The sequence below is a fragment of the Macaca fascicularis genome, chromosome 14, assembly GCF_037993035.2.
Source record: "Macaca fascicularis isolate 582-1 chromosome 14, T2T-MFA8v1.1".
In the NCBI taxonomy this organism is placed as follows: domain Eukaryota; kingdom Metazoa; phylum Chordata; class Mammalia; order Primates; family Cercopithecidae; genus Macaca; species Macaca fascicularis.
In genome coordinates this window covers 117237944-117256255 of record NC_088388.1, presented here as the reverse complement: position 1 = coordinate 117256255, position 18312 = coordinate 117237944, and the positions used below count along the sequence as shown (strand labels likewise).

The 18312-nt window shown below is 40.6% G+C and overlaps 1 protein-coding gene across 8 annotated transcripts in view; it reads right to left on the bottom strand.

Annotated features, from left to right (window-relative positions):
• Positions 1 to 732: 732 nt before the first annotated feature.
• UBE4A (ubiquitination factor E4A) overlaps positions 733 to 18312 on the bottom strand; it is a 41212-nt gene continuing 23632 nt past the window's right edge. For all 8 annotated transcript variants that reach the window (XM_015435785.4, XM_074015316.1, XM_015435788.4 and 5 more), the window contains 9 exons: positions 18003 to 18135; positions 16753 to 16940; positions 15135 to 15235; positions 14925 to 15038; positions 13272 to 13446; positions 9673 to 9853; positions 8904 to 9051; positions 7134 to 7291; positions 733 to 3637 (listed from right to left, as the gene is read on the bottom strand). In XM_015435785.4, the coding sequence (XP_015291271.1) occupies positions 3511 to 3637; positions 7134 to 7291; positions 8904 to 9051; positions 9673 to 9853; positions 13272 to 13446; positions 14925 to 15038; positions 15135 to 15235; positions 16753 to 16940; positions 18003 to 18135 (1325 nt within the window). In that variant the 3' untranslated portion in view covers positions 733 to 3510. The remainder of the gene's footprint in view (positions 3638 to 7133; positions 7292 to 8903; positions 9052 to 9672; positions 9854 to 13271; positions 13447 to 14924; positions 15039 to 15134; positions 15236 to 16752; positions 16941 to 18002; positions 18136 to 18312) is intronic.

The following is an 18312-nucleotide window of genomic DNA, read 5'->3' as shown; positions in this document are numbered from 1 at the left end:
CAGGCCATCCTGCCTGATGAGAAGGGATATTGACAAGAGGCAATATCTTTTCCTGATGAGGCAGGAAAGGAGAACTAGCCAGGGATCTGTGGGGCCTTTTCCACAGATGTGATGATGGGAGAGAGGTTTGAAAATCTTCAAAGTCTCTGAAGTCTTTATCTTCCCAGCAAAATGAAGGCAAACTCATTGGATTGTGAGGGGTAACTGGGAGGGGGGTATGGGAAGGAATTTAAGGAAGGAGGCCACAGTTTGGAATAGCTGAAGGACACACAGAAGGGTTGTTGGGCAACATTAGAGATAAGTTTGTGGTTGCACCATTCTAAAAATTGTGTTTTTCCTCCAGCAATGGTCTGCAGTTTGGATACTGCAGCAGAGGGGAATGACTGAGTTGATCTAGGCTGACATCTTGCATGGCAGGGGTATGGAAACAAGGAGCAAGAAAGGGGAAGATATCAGCAAATGATTACAAAGACCTGGGGTTCAGGCCAGATAAAGAAAAACAGTGAAGCCAAGAGAGCTGGTTAGGAAAACCATTCTGGGAGATTCATCTCCTGAGGGTAACCCCAGGTTCCCCTCCAGAGGCCTGGTAAGGTAGGCTGGATCAGCCAGGTCACACATATTTGATGTTACTTACCTAAAAAAAAAAGTGAAACATCAGAATCCTCTAAGTTTTCAGGGGGATTTCTGAAACTGCCACTAGCTTTTAATAATGGAATAAAGTGATAACAAAGGTTGTAAGTCAGGTGTTCATTTATTAAATACAAGTTTTGAACAAACACTGCCAGGCAAGTTTAACAAGAAGTAACCTTCCTGGAATGTTTCAAAATACAGTCGTGTTGATCAAGTTTTATTTCAATCAACCTTTTCATTTTCTGTTTCTAGGTTCATTTCCTGTTGAGCAATTAGAGCATGTGCATTATTTCCTCACATGACATCACAACAGTGCAGCATCAGCCTCTGGCTTGTAAAGGCACCCAGTAGACTTATGCTCTGTGCAATGGCTGCTTAGCAACCACCATCAAATAAAGTAATGAAGCTTTTGTAGAGTGTGATACCAAATAGCAACTGGCACCTTCACTTGCACCATTAAAAAAACCTTTAACATTTCCTTCAGTTTTCACATATCCATTAAAAACTATAGTAAAAAACAAAACCCAGACTGCTTGATAAAACATACTTAAACAATTTTCCAAGTTTAGTATTAGCCTCTTGGTAAGTTATGAGCAATACCAGAGCTGAGTGTAAGAGTCTTCATTTTGCTATCATACTCCAGCAAAGCCAACACACAAAACCAGGTATGTTAGAAAGTCTGCTCTACTAGATTTAGAGCTGCTTCTAAGTTCCAGACAAGACACCTTTTTAAGCTTCCAAGTGTATATATACACACGGTGTTGTACCAAGATAACTTTTTAAAGTCTAATTTTTTTGGATGTCCTTAAATTACTTCACAGAAAGAAAAAAGGCACAGAGGACACTTGGTTTCCTTACCAGTAGTGGCCTTAAGCTACACACTTGCCTGTGCAAAGAGTTTAAAGATATTCAGCAGCATTAATGGTGCCACAGCCATTCATAAAAAGTTTCAGGAAAATAGTTAAAAAAAAGAAGAAAAGCTTGCCAGAAAAGGCTTACAATCTGAAGGTTAAATACAGAATACAGACAGAGACTGGAGGCAGCATGGGGGTTGTTAACTAGGAAGCTGCTGAGAATAGCTGCCTTCTGAGTTTTTGTGCCCATTTTCCTCCAGTTTTCTCCTGAAAAACTCTGGTCTTTTCCCCTCGTTTTAAAAATGAAAACATCCTACTAGATTGGGTTTGAAGGATAAATGCAAATAGGCAGACGCTTATTTTATACATAGTTCATTCTCAGAGAGGGAAAGGAGGATGATAAATATTGAATGAAGCTAATTTTAGAAAATAAACAAATCCTGTCAACCCATGCCGTAAAGGCCCAGGGAGCACACCGAATGAATCTTACATTCTGGCATTTGCAAAAGTGTCTTCAACTTCCTTTTTCATTTATAAGCACAGCAATAGGCCACACCTATTTTATATCTCGGGTGGGAAGCCCTCTTAGATTTGAGGCTTTCCAGCTGATGCAATCGAAAACACATCAAGGACTGCTTATAGCAACTTGTGTTGAAATGTAAAACTACTATTTTATTTGAAAGAGACCATAGTTAATAACATGTTCCAAATGAAGCAGTGACACCCATTTCTCGATCCTATCACTTTTCTTGTCACTTATGACATCTCTGGGCTTAGAAAGACAGTGATATAAAGACAGTCCATAGGGGGAATGTCCCTAGTTAGCATATTAAGCTGCACAATTGAGTAGTGAGCTCAATTTCACTAATGAAAGTGGTGAACATCCACCTACTAACTACACAGGACTAAGTGGATATTTAAAATGGCTTGTGGACAAGGTTGTGCCCAAATTCCTACTTTGTTAATTGAAGACCTAAGGCTGTGTTAGAAGTAGCTCTTAGAAGTCAGGTCACAAGCCCAAACAAATATTAACTATATACATTTTATAATCTCAGCATTTTGTCAAGAATGAGTATGTTAGTAAACATGGCCACATACTGCATACATCTCACTATGGAAGAGAAAATATAAAGTGGTACTCAGTTTACACTAAACCAACATAAAAAAGCACATGGGGTATATGTGTGTATGTATATATCTCACACACTGAGATATACTGTTGATATTAGTGTCTTAAAATGACATTTTTCATGGATATGATATTCGTTGCCTAAACCTGCTTAGGCCTAGTCCTTGTACAAACAGATTTTCATAAGAAAATAAGGGCCCAACAGTCTCCTCACCCCCATCAATTGGTAGGATTGCATTACCAATCCTCATTAAAAGGACTGTATAACAAAATTACAAGCTATCAACAGAAGTTGCACAAGATTCCTTTAAATTCCTTTTTTTTTAAAAAAAATTCTCATCTATCATCTTATTCAAAAGTCTACACAAACTTCAAGGTATCTGCTTTTATGTGAAGTTATTCTGTAACACTGAAAAGGGTCTAGATCATGAGGACTAGTAAATACACAGGATAACACAGGATTTTCTGATGACATCAGCTGTCACTGAAATATGTGACATCATATACTTATAAAAGCAGCACTCACCAAATATGTTTGAACAGTAATTGGAAGAGAAATAGCAGGGTGACAGGAAGTTTTAGTAGCTGAAATAATTTCATTTAGGAAAAGGAAGAAGAATATGAAGAGACAACAAAAGGTGAAATGAGTGATGATTTCTAAACTTGGTGATGCTATAATAAGTATAATTTCCTGCAAGCCAGGGGAGCATTGTCAAGTTCTTAGGAATCTTAATTATCATAATTTCAGCAAGAGCAGTTCTCTAATTTAGTAAAGAAAAAAAAAAAAAGAAAAGAAAAAGAAAAGAAAGAAAAGGAACAGAACCAGAAAGAGAGAAACCACAAACAATTGTTTATCTGCACTCTGGGGTTGGTTTTGGTTTGGTTAGTTCACAGTATCTATTCAAGTTGCTCCTTTTGTTGTTTCCTCTCTGCAAGCCACCGTTGGATTTTTTCTTTTAGTTCTGTGTTTGGACGGATCTGGTCCATGGTGAGGGGACTACGGTTAAAGGGATCTGTTTGGTCACTGGGACGAAGAGAGAAAGGGAAATAGGGTTATTTCTGTAAGTTCTAACATTCTAAGACAAAAATAGAACACCTGGGCATCGCATCTTAAGAATGAAGCCAGAATGCATTATAACTTTGAGTCAAATGCCGAGTCGGGGTTAGAAAGAGTGAAAAAAAGATGATTCAGGAGTTTTTGTAGCTACTTTGTTCATTTATTTATTTATTTATTTATTTTTGGAGACAGAGTCTTGCCCTGTCACCCACGCTGGAGTGCAGTGGTACCCAGGATGGAGTACAGTGTCGTGATCTCTGCTCACTGCAACCTCTGCCTCCTGGGTTAAAGCCATTTTCCAACCTCAGCCTCCCGAGTAGCTGGCATTACAGGCATGCACCACGACACTCAGCTAATTTTTGTATTTTCAGTAGAAACAGAGTTTCACCATGTTGGCCAGGCTGCTTTCAAACTCCTGGCCTCAAGTGATCCACCGGCCTCGGCCTCCCAAAGTGCTGGGATTACAGGCGTGAGCCACTCACCTGGCCTCTATTTCTTAATAAATTTTATCTCAACACTGCTGTTCAGATGATATTTAATTACAGTGGCTTAAAAAATGCTATGCTTCTGTCACCTTTAGATTTCTCTAAGACAGAGACACTGTACATTCATGTCAGTGTAAAGAACTATTTGTAATTATAGTGACAGATTCTTAGGACAGTATAAGATGTTAAGGAATAAAGCCTTGTAGACCAACATTTGATTTAGTCAGCTGATTGTTATGCAAGTACATGCAGATTATGGCTTCCTGACACGTAAGAAGGTTTATGACAGGTGTCAATCTTTTGGCTTCCCAGGCCACAGTGGAAGAATTGTCTTGGCCCATACATAAAATACATGAAGACTAACAATAGCTAATAAGCTAAAAAAAAAAAAAATTGCCAAAAATTCTTATAATGTTTTAAGAAACGTTACGAATTAGTGTTGGGTCACATTTCAAGCCATCCTGGGCTACACACACAGCTTGGACAACCTTGGTTTATGACATGCTTTAAGGGCTGATATACCTTCTCTCTATATTGAGGCCACTATAAAATATAAATTTTCATTGCAAAAGACATACCATCTAGCACAGCATAATCCATATAGTGAATGCTTAGTACCAAATACCAAAAGGTGAAAGTTTTTTTTTTTTTTTTTTTTTGAGACGGAGTCTTGCTCTGTTGCCCAGGCTGGAGTTGCAGTGGCGCTATCTTGGCTGACTGCAACCTTTGCCTCCCAGGTTCAGGGGATTCTCGTGCCTCAGCCTCCTGAGTAGCTGGGACTACAGGCGTGTGCCACCACGCCCAGCTAATTTTTGTATTTTTAGTAGAGACAGTGTTTCACCATGTTGGCCAGGCTGGTCTTAAACTCCTGATCTCAGGTGATCCACCTGCCTCGGCCTTCCAAAGTGCTAAGATTACAGGCGTAAGTCACTGCACTTGGCCAGAAATTCATTTTTTTAATATTAAAAAACTTCCTTAACTTTGGGTCAAAGTATACAAAATGTATCTATCTGTTTATTTAGAGACAGTGTCTTGCTCTGTTGTCCAGGCAGGAGTGCAGTGCTGCAATCATAACTCAGTGCAGCCTTGAATTCCTGTGCTCAAGCGATCTGCCTCAGCTTCCTGAGTAGCTAGGACTACGGGCATGTGCCATTACACTTGGCTAATTAAAAATAATTTTTTGTAGAGATAGAACTTAATGTTTTTTTTTGGAGACAGAGTCTCGCTCTGTCACCCAGGCTGGAGTGCAGTGGTGTGATCTCGGCTCACTGCAACCTCTGCCTCCTGGGTTCCAATGATTCTCCTGCTTCAGCCTCCCAAGTAGCTGGGATTACATGCATGCCACAAGCCCGGCTAATTTTTGTATTTTTAGTAGAGATGAGGTTTCACCATGTTGGCTAGGCTGGTCTCAAACTTCTGATCTCAAGTGATCCACCTTCTTCAGCCTCCTAAAGTGCTGGGATTACAGGCATGAACCACTGTGCCTGGCTCAATATAACTTAATTTTAAATATGGAGAGGCCAAACAAGGTGGCTATGCTTGTAATCCCAGCACTTTGGGAGGCTGATGTGAGTGGATTGCTTGAGCCCAGGAGTTTGAGACTGGCGTGGGTAACATAGACCCCTTCTCTACAAAAAATACAAAAATAAGCCAGGAATGGTGGTGCATGGCCTGTGGTCCCAGTTACTTGGTGAGGCTGAGGTGGGAGGGTCGCTTGAGCCTGGGAGGGTGAGGCTGTAGTGAGGTGAGATCACGCCACTGCACTCCAGCCCGGTGACAGAGCAAGACCCTGTCTCAAAAAAATAGATAAATCTATAAATAGGCAGAGTCTTTCAGCACTCATTTCTATCTAATGCTGGACTAAAACAGTTAAGGGGCCCATTCGGTAGCTAATAAGCTACCATTTATTGCTTCATTCCTGACTTTTCTTTTTTTTTTTTTTTTTTGAGACGGAGTCTTGCTCTGTAGCCCGGGCTGGAGTGCAGTGGCCAGATCTCAGCTCACTGCAAGCTCCGCCTCCCGGGTTTAGGCCATTCTCCTGCCTCAGCCTCCGGAGTAGCTGGGACTACAGGCGCCCGCCACCTCGCCCGGCTAGTTTTTTGTATTTTTAGTAGAGACGGGGTTTCACGGTCTTAGCCAGGATGGTCTCGATCTCCTGACCTCGTGATCCGCCCGTCTCGGCCTCCCAAAGTGCTGGGATTACAGGCTTGAGCCACCGCGCCCGGCCCATTCCTGACTTTTCTATAGTTATCATGGGGCAGACTGTCCAAAGAATAGGCAGGCTGGGGAAAATTCATGGTTACCACAGCACTTTGGGAGGCTGAGGCGGGTGGATCACTTGAACCCAGGAGTTCAAGACCAGCCTGGCCAACATGGTGAAACCCTGTCTCTACAAAAAATACAGAAATTAGTTGGGAGTGTTAGTGCATGCCTGTAGTCCTAGTTACTCCAGAGGCTGAGACAGGAGGATCACCTGAGCCCAGGCTGGAGTGCAGTGGTGTGATTTTGGCTCACTGCAACCTCTGCCTCCCAGGTTCAAGCAATTGTCCTGCTTCAGCCTCCCGAGTAGCTGGGACTACATGTGCGCACCACCATGCCCCGCTAACTTTTTTGTATTTTAGTAGAGATGGGGTTTCACCATGTTGGCCAGGCTGGTCTCGAACTCCTGACCTCAAGTGATCTGCCTAGCTCGGCCTCCCAAAGTGCTGGGATTACAGGCATGAGCCACTGCACCCGGCCAGAAATTATTTTCTTAAGGCAGGAAGAGGTAAGGTAAAGTTAGCAATTCTTAACAGAATGTTTTGTTGTGAAATGTTTATATCCTAGCAATTGATACCAAAATGCCTTCCAACATATCAGTAAATCAATAATATGTGGTATCTATTGGGTGCAAAGTACTGTATTAGGTGCCTGGGAAAGAAAGATAGCAAACTAATGTGTATCTGTGCTCTTGAGTCTGCTTTTTGGGACTGGCCTACCTGAGCAAATGTCTTGCAATGGTGGATCTATCCACAGTGACTCTGGAAGATGGCAGCACCACAGGGTCACACATCAGTGTGCTCATAATGGGATCCAGGAACTCATCACAGGCATCTGCATAGGTTTCCTCTTCCTGTTGTTGGAGGTCTGCAAGAGACTGAGTATACAACATCTGGTAGTTAAAGTGAATTCACAGTGCAGCTGAATTCAGCATGCTCAATGACAGAGTGAGACTCTGTCTCAAAAATAAAAAAACAGGTCATTAATAACCCTTGACAGTGATAGTGACACATGTGAGCTTCATTTTCTCAAAAACAAGCCAAGATAGATATTCTGAGAACAAATTAAGCATTGAGCCCCAACTCTGGACCTTTAAGTTGGCTCAGCTGCTGGCAGTCACACTGGAAATGGGTTGAAATGTTAGGAGGAAAAGAAATACATCACATACAACATCCATCTGGCAATAGTTCTGTTATAAATACCATAATTCAAAAGGGGACGGAGAAGGGGAAGTGGAGGAGGGTATTGTTTGCATAATTAGAGTCACTCATGCAGCCTGTGTATGAAAAGCAGTTTTTGATTTTTGATACAAACAGGTATAGGAATTTTAAAGTTGTTTCAACATTTAATTCCTTCACAACTCGAGTTCCTCAGGGATCCACTAAGCTCTAACCAAAGACGAAGTCCAACTCGATAAAGAGAAGACTGACAGCAACAAGGTTGGTTTTCTATTAGACTTTTGTGCCATGATTTTTTTCCTTCTTCTTAACTGCTAACAGAGCTGTCATACTCTAACCAAAGGGATTTAGCTAAATACAATATAGTATTTTAATTTTTAAAATGTATGCATATTCCAATAGAAGCCAACTACCAACTACAAACATAGAGACAATGAAAATAAAAATTAGTGACTGAAAACTACTCATCTTGTATTTTTTCCAAAGAAGTTATTCTGTATTAATGCCCTAGGTTTTAAAATCTATTGGCAACTCTGTGCATAAACGTTTTCGTAAAAACATCTTACATAAATGTGTACATTCTTCTCTTCTAGTTGAGGTTTCTTAAATTTCTTTTTTTTTTTTTTTTTTGAGATGGAATCTCGCTCTGTTGCCCAGGCTGGAGTGCGGTGGTGTGATCTTGGCTCCCTGCAACCTCCACCTCCCAGGTTCAAGTGATTCTCCTGCCTCAGCCTCCCATGTAGCTGGGATTACAGGTGTGCTCCACCACGCCCAGCTAATTTCTGTATTTTTAGTAGAGACGGGGTTTCACCATGCTGGCCAGGCTGGTGTCAAACTCCTGACCTCAGGTGATCTGCCCACCCTGGCTTCCCAAAGTACTGGGATTATAAGCATGAGCCACTGCACCCAGCTGATTTCTTAAATGTCTAGTCTCACTCTCATGTTAACAAGAATAAAACTAAGAATATTATAGTTCTAAGTGACTGACCAAAAAGAACCATCTGTTTATATTTTCTCATGGCAATGCTCTTTTCCTCCCTGAAATACGGTAAAAATCAGCACAGCTGAGGCGACAATCTGATTTTTTGTGTGGATTTTTAGGAGATGGGGTCTTGCTATCTTGCCAAGGCTGGAGTGCAGTGGCTCTATCCACAGACATGATCATAGCACATTGCAGCCTCAAACTCCTGGGCTTAAGCGATCCTCTAGCTTCAGCCTCTTATGTAGCTGGGACTACAGGCTTGAGCTACCGTGCCTGGCTGACAATGTGGTTCTTAATGAAATCAGCAAACAAATCCTCCTCTTCCTCACCTTGATTCTCTCTGCCAAGTTGCTGAAAGCCACAATCATGTTCCCAGGCTTATTTATTTTCTTCAAGACTCGAACTGTCTGTGCAAAGAGAGTTGGGGAATAGGAACGTCCATCCTTGGGCACAGTGGCACAGAAATTCTCCTCATCCCTGGAAGGTCAGCATCAGAAAAAAACTACTCACCAGAGGATAGGTCAATGGAAGAGACAATAGACAGGCTGCAGAACAAGTATTCTCACCACTTAAAAGCCATGAACATTCTTTTAATATATATATTATTTATATATTTAATATATTATATATTTCTTATATATATACTTTTTGATATAGAAAGACTTTCTAGGAAGTCTATCAAGTATCATGTGACCTTAAAAGAATGCTACTTTTCCAAACAGTGGTACAACCAGTAAAGTTTATCTTTGCACAGATCAAAGCAGAATTTTGGAAATCTTAATGTCCCATGGGTCACTCAAAATCTTATTAGTTTTTAGAGACAGAGTCCTGCTGTGTTGTGCAGGCTGGTCTCAAACTCCTGGACTTAAGCAATCCTCCCGCTTCAGTCTCCCAAGTAGCTTGGACCACAGGCACACGACACCTTGCCCAGATAAAATCTCCTTATTTAAAACTACAGAAGATTCCTTCATCAACCAACTAGGAATGAATCATTTCTTTTCTATTTTCACATAATTACCAACCGGTCATTCTACTATCAAAACCCTAAATCAAAACATTAGCATCCCCTCTGGCTTGACAAATTTCAATCTCAGGTACCCAAGATTTAAGTAGATAGTGCAGATATCTGATACAAGCTGCTGGGGTTTGAAGTCAAATTCACTGAAGTCCTTGACTTTTAAGGCACCCATCTTGGGGCCAACCAGGTGTTGCAGGAAGTAGTTCAACATGGAGATGATGCGCTCAGCCAGGAAGGGATGCACAAAGAGTGACTTGATCTCTGGAAAAGAATCCAAAGTCTCTGAAAACTCAGTCCATTAGCACTCTTTTCCTTATTAAGTATAGTTTATTTGGAGACCTCTGGGGACTACTGTTATTTTATTTTTAAAATTTTTGAAGGAACTACTTTTTAAAAAACTAAGTAATTCATTTTCACTGCAGAAAATATAGACAAGCAAAAACCAAAACCAAACACAAAACAGAAAAGACAAAAACTACCACCTGGAGATAAACACGGTTAACATCTTGCTATTTTAACATTTTGTCCTTCTAGCTTTTCTGTCCATATTTACACACACACACAGACATTTTTAAAACAAAAATGATCATATTTTACATATTCTGAAACTTACTGTTTTCAGTAACTATATTGCAAATACTTTACCATTTTATTAAGTGTATGTCCCTGTGCTGTCCAACATAGCAGCCCCTGGCCATATGTGGCTACTAAAATTAAAAATAAATAAAAAATCCATTCCTCAGACTAGTTAAGTATGGTTCTGGACAGCCCAGATTTATAGGATATTTTCACCATCACAGAAAGTTCTATAGAATAGGGGTGATTCACATAATCTTTTTAAAAAATGAGATAGGGTCTCACTATATTGCCCAGGCTGGTCTCAAACTCCTGGGCTCAAAGTGATCCTCCTGCCTCGGCTCCCAAAGTGTTAGAGGATTACAGGCGTGAGCCACTGTGCCCAGCTGTTTTACATCATTTAAAAAAAAAATTATGTTTTATTTTTTTCAGACAGGGTCTTGCTGTTGCCTAGGCTGGAATGCAGTGGCACAATCATGGCTCAAGGCAGTCTCAACCTCCTGGGCTCAAGTGATCCTCCTGCCTTGGCCTCCCAAAATGCTGAGATTACAGGTGTGAGCCACTGTAACCAGGCTGTTTTCCATCATTTTTTTTCTTTTTTTTTTGAGACGAAGGCTCGCTCTGTCGCCCAGGCTGGAGTGCAGTGGCACGATCTCAGCTCACTGCAAGCTCCACCTCCCGGGTTCATGTCATTCTCCTGCCTCAGCCTCCCAAGTAGCTGGGACTACAGGCGCCCACCACCTCGCCCGGCTAGTTTTTCGTATTTTTTAGTAGAGACGGGGTTTCACCGTGTTAGCCAGGATGGTCTCAATCTCCTGACCTCGTGATCCGCCCGTCTCGGCCTCCCAAAGTGCTGGGATCACAGGCTTGGGCCACCGCTCCAGGCCTGTTTTACATAATTTTTTATGGCTGACTTTTCCAGTTGTAACTGCACCATACGTTATTTATTTAACGTCTTTACCGGTGGACATTTTTTACTATTTTCAGTTTTTTTCCTACACTTATCAATGACCTTCATTGTGGATACATCTTGTAGACTAATTGCTTCTTTTTTTTTTTTTTTGAGATAGAGTCTCACTCTGTTGTCCAGGCTGGAGAGCAGTGGCGTGATCTCTGCTCGTTGCAACCTCTGCCTCCTGGGTTCAAGCTGTTCTCCTACCTCAGCCTCCCAAGTAGCTGGGACTACAGGCACGTGCTACCACACCTGGCTAATTTTTGTAATTTTAGTAGAGACAGGGTTTCACTATGTTGGCCAGGTTGGTCTCGAACTCCTGACCTCGTGATCCGCTCGCCTCGGCCTCCCAAAGTGCTGGGGTTACAGGCGTGAGCCACCGCGCCTGGCCTATCGCTTCTTCTTAACAAATTTGTAAGGAACTGCTATGTCATAGGGCATGAATTCCAAAAACTAAAAAAAAAAATTTATACATGTCAAATTTAACAAGCCAGACAGTATCATAATGCTATGTTTGGTTGGTACTGATAGTTGTTGATTTTTCAGTTTTAGTCATTATCACAAATCCCTCAATATATAGTCAAATTTTTGGTTAAATAATTTAGTTATTAAAATTATGTAAATATTATTCACAGCAGAGCCATGTGCTGTCCTAATGAGTATATAGTTCCTTTTTAGTATAACTTTTTGCTTATTTGCTTATTTTCAGAGCCTCTTATCACTAAATTCTTTCCAAACTCTCCATTGGAATTTAAAACTCTCAACACGGTCATTTCTAGCTGCTGATTAATTTTTGGAAACATTCTTTCTGGATGTTTCTATCCTTTGCTCCAACCTGGACTGCTTGCTCTACAGGCCTGCTATGTAGTGGTCACACAAGCTCCTTTTACCATCATCCTGGGAATCTCCTTTGCGTCTCCCTTGTGTTGAATTCCACCTTCCTCCTCCTAGGTTTACTTTCCCTCAGAAATGTGTCTCCGCTTCAAATGACACTGTTGAAAGTGCAAAGCCATTTTGATACTTAAACTATGGTAACATTACCTGACTTCTCTGCGATATTTTAGGGTCTTCTTTTTACCATGATTTCCTAAAATTTCACAATGTTATACTTCAGTGTGGGTTTTAAAAAATTCTCTGTGCAGGGCCCTTGGCAAGCCCTTTCAATTTAGAGGCTATCTTTGAGTCTTGGGGATTTTTTGGTATCTTTGATGATAACTTCCTTCCCTCCATTTTTCTCTTTTGAGACTTCCTAGATCCATCCTTTGTTTCTTATCCTTTCTCTTTTAATTTCCATCTTTTTCCTTCTGTTCTACGTTCATAGAAGAGTTCCTTGAATTTATATCTTCTAACCCTTTTACTGAATATTTAACATTTCTGAGGTAAAAATTTCAATATCCAAGAGCTCTTTCTTATTCTTTAAATAATCTCTTTCATTGCCTCTTTGTTCTTGTTTTTTTGGTTGCTATATCTTCTCTTATCCCTCTGAGATTAAAAAGTTTTTTTAAAAAGTTTTTAGAAAGTTTTCACCTATTTGTTTTTCACATTAGAGGATTTCCTCAAATGGTGATTATTGTTATATCATATTTAGCTGAGACATTAAAAATGATAATTTCAGTATATAATCAGTATAAAAATGGACAGATTTCACATTTTAACACTAAGTCTTGCAGTACATATTTTATATTTATAGCACATCTCAATTCAGACTAGCTACATTTTAAATCCTTGAAAGCCACATGTGGCAAGTGGCTACTGAATTGGACAGTGGAGCTATAGAGGGAGTAGAGATAAATGGCTGTTACATCCACCATATTTAACCAGGATTCAAGCATATTTCTCAGATTAACATACATATATGTACGTGTGTGTGTATAGACACACAAATATTTATATGGCTAACTTGTCCTCCAGAAAGATTTTACCACCTTATGCTCTCTGGCAGCTGTGTGAGGGTGACCATTTCTTCATTCCCAAGTCAATAATAGGCATTATCATTCTTTTTGAAACTTCTCAAGTGATTCGTTTCCCTCCCAGATGTGGAGGATACTGTCACCAGGGTCTGAATTCTTAGTTTCAGCTAGGCTGAACCCTCAAGTGAAGCAGATCTTGGCCATTACTTTTTTGGGGGAAAGCAGTACTTTGTATCCTTACCTGATGTGAGAAAGGCAAGGGTACCAATTGTTTCATTGGACATGATGTTATGGAAACGTGCCAGCTGTCCAAACATCTGTAGGCCGGCCTCCTTTTCTCGGCGGGCTTCTGGAGTCAGACTATCCCATTCACCTCGGTCCTTCTCAATTTGCTGAATCTTTATCTTGCTCAAATACTGCAGAAACCAGAGATGGGATGTATCAGAGAAGAAAGGTGCAGTTGAAGGGACGTGACATTTAGGAGGTCCTATTAAAAATCCAGTCAACTAAGCTGGGAAAACAAGGGATCATGTAAGAGACATGAGCCTTTATTTCTCAGCATAGGGCTGAAGCTCAAAAGAACTTTCAGGAAAAAAAGAAATTGTGGCTTCATACAGATTTGTTTCAGCTTGGGTACATTCACAGGTAATTCCCCTAGAAATAATATATCATTATTAAATGGAAAGAAGGATGAAGAGTTTAATATATGAAACCCAGGCCAAGAAACAAAAAAACTAAAAAACCCCACACTATAGTGAAAAAACGATGACTCCTTCCTGAAAGATGAAAACAAATCCCCCCCTGCCAAATTCCTTACAAAAAAATCAAAGCTCTATCAAATATGCAAGATGTGTGAAAGAACATAATTATTTAAAACTCTCTATTTCATGTCATCCTTCCTGTTGTAGCAAACAACTTGTTAAACTTAATCTCATGAAAATACCATCTGCTTCATATTTTGTGTCACACACCTCTTGCTTAAAAGGGTCTGTTTGTAACAGGACCTATTCTCACTTTTGAAGAAAACCTATCTTAAACCCTAAAGTGTAGGATTATGAAGAAATCAGATCAAACCTTTCTCACAAATTAAACACAAGCTACTCAGGGGACTGCTGATCACAACGAGGAGCTCATGATTGTCTAAAGGCTACCCTCAGGATTTACCTGCTTCATCTCCCTTTAGGTCAGTGCCCTGTCCATCCTCTACCCATCACAGGTAAGGGAAGTTTTGCTCTACAGATAGCAAGGTTTTTATGGGAGAAGTAAGCAGATCCACCAGGGAAGGTTAAGGAAATAATACACTGAAGGAGCTGAGAGGCACCCAGCTGCATTTTATACTTTGTGAAACGTTTGTTTCACAATATAGCTAAGAATTTAGGAGGCAGTGGAAATATGAGAAATATTGACAACTTGGAGCCTTTGTATGAAAAAATAACCCAAATCAGAGATTTTCTTTCAAGTAGTGGTGCAAAAATCAGAATCTTTTAGGAAAGTGGGTTAAAAGTCATTGTCTTAGTAAGATATTTTACTGACATGTTGGGATTAAAAGGGTTTCAATGACCAAAAGTTAGCTCCTTTGATTTCTTTCTTTCTGTAGTGCCGGCCTGATGAATTACTCCTGCCAATACAATGTAGTTTGGCTTCACCATATGGTATTTTCAACTCTGCCAAAATGTCCATCTCATGACGCTTCAATGACCCTTGATCTTGGTCTCTAATGGAATGAACTAGAAAGCTCTGTAATGGCAAGCTTGGTGGTACACTACTAACCACACATTTTTGGTGTTCCAGTCTGGTACTAGGGGCATAAGGACTGCTCTATATGATTAAAAGGTAAAATGTATGTACTGATGATGATTTGATGGTATGGGGCAGTTAAATCTTTTTTTCTCACCTGTATGGCTTCATCCAAAAGGAAGATGGCATCATTCATTAGCAGGTTAAGAAAGCGGAGGAAAAGTGGGGGATTCATGGCTTCTAAATTCTTAGAGGCATAGTCAGCCAAATCCTGTAAGTCCCAGCCCACAAGAAAACCATTTTAGTATTGAATTACAACTCATTGGGGCTTATATAAAGCGACAGGTTTCATCAGAAACTCTCTCACCTTAATGCTCTCCCGATAGGTATCTGTCCCCCACATGTATCTTAGGATAGGATACATGGGACGACGGTAATTAAACTTCTGTTCAAATTGATGGGGGTCTCCTGGAGTAAGGCAAGAGCAAAATATCAGCAAAGGTGGTGTCATAAGAGGAAGAGCTTATGCCTATGTGTAGTCATTTGCTTTGTAGCCATTTGCTTTTGAGTGTGTTAAGACTACTAACAAAATCTGCCCTGGAGTTTCTAGAGGTCTAAAGTTATGGCCAAGTGTTTGCTCATTTCCTTACTGACGAAGTAAAGGGGAGACAGAGATAAAGGATACCTTACTCTGCAAGAGACAAGTACCAAGCTATAAAATAAAAGTCAAGGGAAACAAATGCTTCCATATCCAAACATGAGTACTTCTCAGGCTTTGAGACAGGGTACTGTTTAAACAAACACAGGGGCTCAGGGTTACATAGAGAGGGAATGTTGCCCACTGGTGTTTTTTTTTTTTGAGAGGAATTTCTTGCTCTGTCATCCAGGCTGGGGTGCAGTGGTGCAATCTCAGCTCACTGCCACCTCCACCTCCCGAATTCAAGCGATTCTCATGCCTCTGCCTCCTGAGTAGCTGGGATTACAGGTATCCACCACCACGCCCGGGTAATTTTTGTATTTTTTGTAGAGATGGGGTTTCACCATGTTGGCCAGGCTGGTCTCAAACTCATGAGTTCAAGTGATCTGCCTACTTCGGCCTCCCAAAATGCTGGGATTACAAGCATGAACCACTCTGCCTGGCCGCCTGCTGGTATTCTTTTTTTTTTTTTTGAGACGGAGTCTCGCTCTGTCGCCCAGGCTGGAGTGCAGTGGCGCGATCTTGGCTCACTGCAAGCTCCGCCTCCCGGGTTCATGCCATTCTCCTGCCTCAGCCTCCTAAGTAGCTGGGACTACAGGCGCCCGCCACCGTGCCCGGCTAATTTTTTGTATTTTTAGTAGAGACGGGGTTTCACCGTGGTCTCGATCTCCTGACCTTGTGATCCGCCCGCCTCGGCCTCCCAAAGTGCTGGGATTACAGGCGTGAGCCACCACGCCCGGCCTCCTGCTGGTATTCTTAATCGAACCATTAGACAATTGGAGAGTTAGATAGTCTGGTTAAGATAAAAGAATCTCTCAACCAGTACACTGCCTCTTTATGCACTATTCTGTAATTTTAAGGCAGAGAAAAATAAAGACCCAGGTTTTAATCAAAAAGTCTAATTTGAGTCTGATTTGATGAAGCATCATAATAAGGGTGTTGGAATACGTAGATTTCTTCAGGTGACACAGACCTGATTCTACCACTTGGTAGTGAATGTCATGACATGGACAAATAATTTGATCTTTTGGGCAGTCATGTCTTCATTTGTAAAACAGGGATAATTAAAAATAAATAAATAAATAAAACAGGGATAATAGAGTGAAACTTTTCAGATGGTGACAATGGGATAATGTTAAAAAAAAAGCACTTATCATCAAGCCTGGCACATAGTAGGTATTCAATAGTAATGGCTTGACATTTCTTTGATATCCAAATACAGATCAAACTATGAAACTCCACTGGTATCAGCTTCTCAGTTCTGGGCTCAGCTTCATGACTGCTTTACCTGTAAATTCGATGTCCACAAAAACCTTGATTAGAGCCTCTGCAAGTTGGGGTGCATACTGAAAGTTGCAGAACACACGTTTCCGGTGGAACACACTGGATACCAAAGGATTTGGGGTCTGATCCAGGTGGGGCATCACTGCTTCCAACACCTCTGCTAGTTTGGCCCTCAGGTGGGGATTCTTCATTCTGCAAAATGGGAAAAAAGCAAGATGAGCAGATAAGCTTAACTCCAAATTTATGACGCTGTTCTCTCCACATAAGAATAAAAATCCACCCTAAACCATCATTATAGGAAAAAAAAAGATCCACTTCTGCAGTTTTAAGTTTGTCAGTTTCTTGGTGTGGGTGGAGGGTGGGAGGTGGTGATGCAGGGTACATCATTTAGCTCTTGAGTTGACAGCTTACCAACTATGAGGGTGAGCACTTAAGTTTTTGAATGCTTAGCCATTGTTTACTTCTCTGTAATAATGCATTATTTACTGCTTACTATTCTCTGACAGTTTCATGTGGAATAAATTTGCCTTTTCAAGCTTTCTGAGGGTAAAGACTAGAATATAATTATGCTACATTACCCATGACGCATACAGTGTATGCATAATACTTGTTGACTTATGACTTCTCATTAGGTATGCTCAGCTCAGTGAAGAATTGGCTTCTCTCTACTTATCACTGATACGGCTCAGGGAATTGTGGGTCACTCTCTTCATTGTGCAGCAAATCTTCACTTTTGTACACAGAGTTTCCATTTCCTTTAGCCTATGCATCAAAAAAATCAGGGAAGCAATTCTACAAGTCACAGTATCTTCCTTTGGAAAAGAGGTCTAGAAGCTATGAGTGAGAAAACTTGAAATGAGAAATAATATTGACTTAAGTTTACTGCTCATCCAACTCAGAATAGCAAGAACAAGCTTTATCATCATATAATTATTAGAAGATCATTAGCACCTGGCTGCCACTGGTAAGTTTCTGGCATTATGTTAACTACTTTAACCATGGACTAGCAGTGGAATTCCCATAAGATACCTTATTTGCAGGATTAAATTCTCTGTGGGCAAAGTTCATTGTTTATTATACCTCTCAACAGTGGGGTTTCTGGCTACCCATATGGATGGTCAGGTGATTCATTAATGTTACCATAACTTCTGAAGGCAACCCCTTATGATTCAGGCTTGTTTATTTCTTGGTTTAGAAGTCTTCTGAATGTTTTACAGCCTAAACAGTGACAGAACCAAGCTTACAGCACTTCACCTTTCTATGCTTCCAGTGAAAATGGTGATAAAGTGAAGGACATGCTCCAGGGAATCTGCTGATGTCTCCAAAATGTCATCGGCAAAGCGGCGGAGAAAAATGAGAAAATCACCCAGGTTATCTGCAAAAAATTCTGAAAAAGAAAGTATTCACTGGAATTAGCCAAACATCTGTATATTTGTACTAATAAACAACACTTAAATTCCTTTCACCCTACTTAATGAAGGTTAAAAAAAAAAACTAAATGTTTTGTTGGTACTAGAGATGGTGATAAGTCAATAAACGTAAAATCTCCTTTAAATGTAAGTCA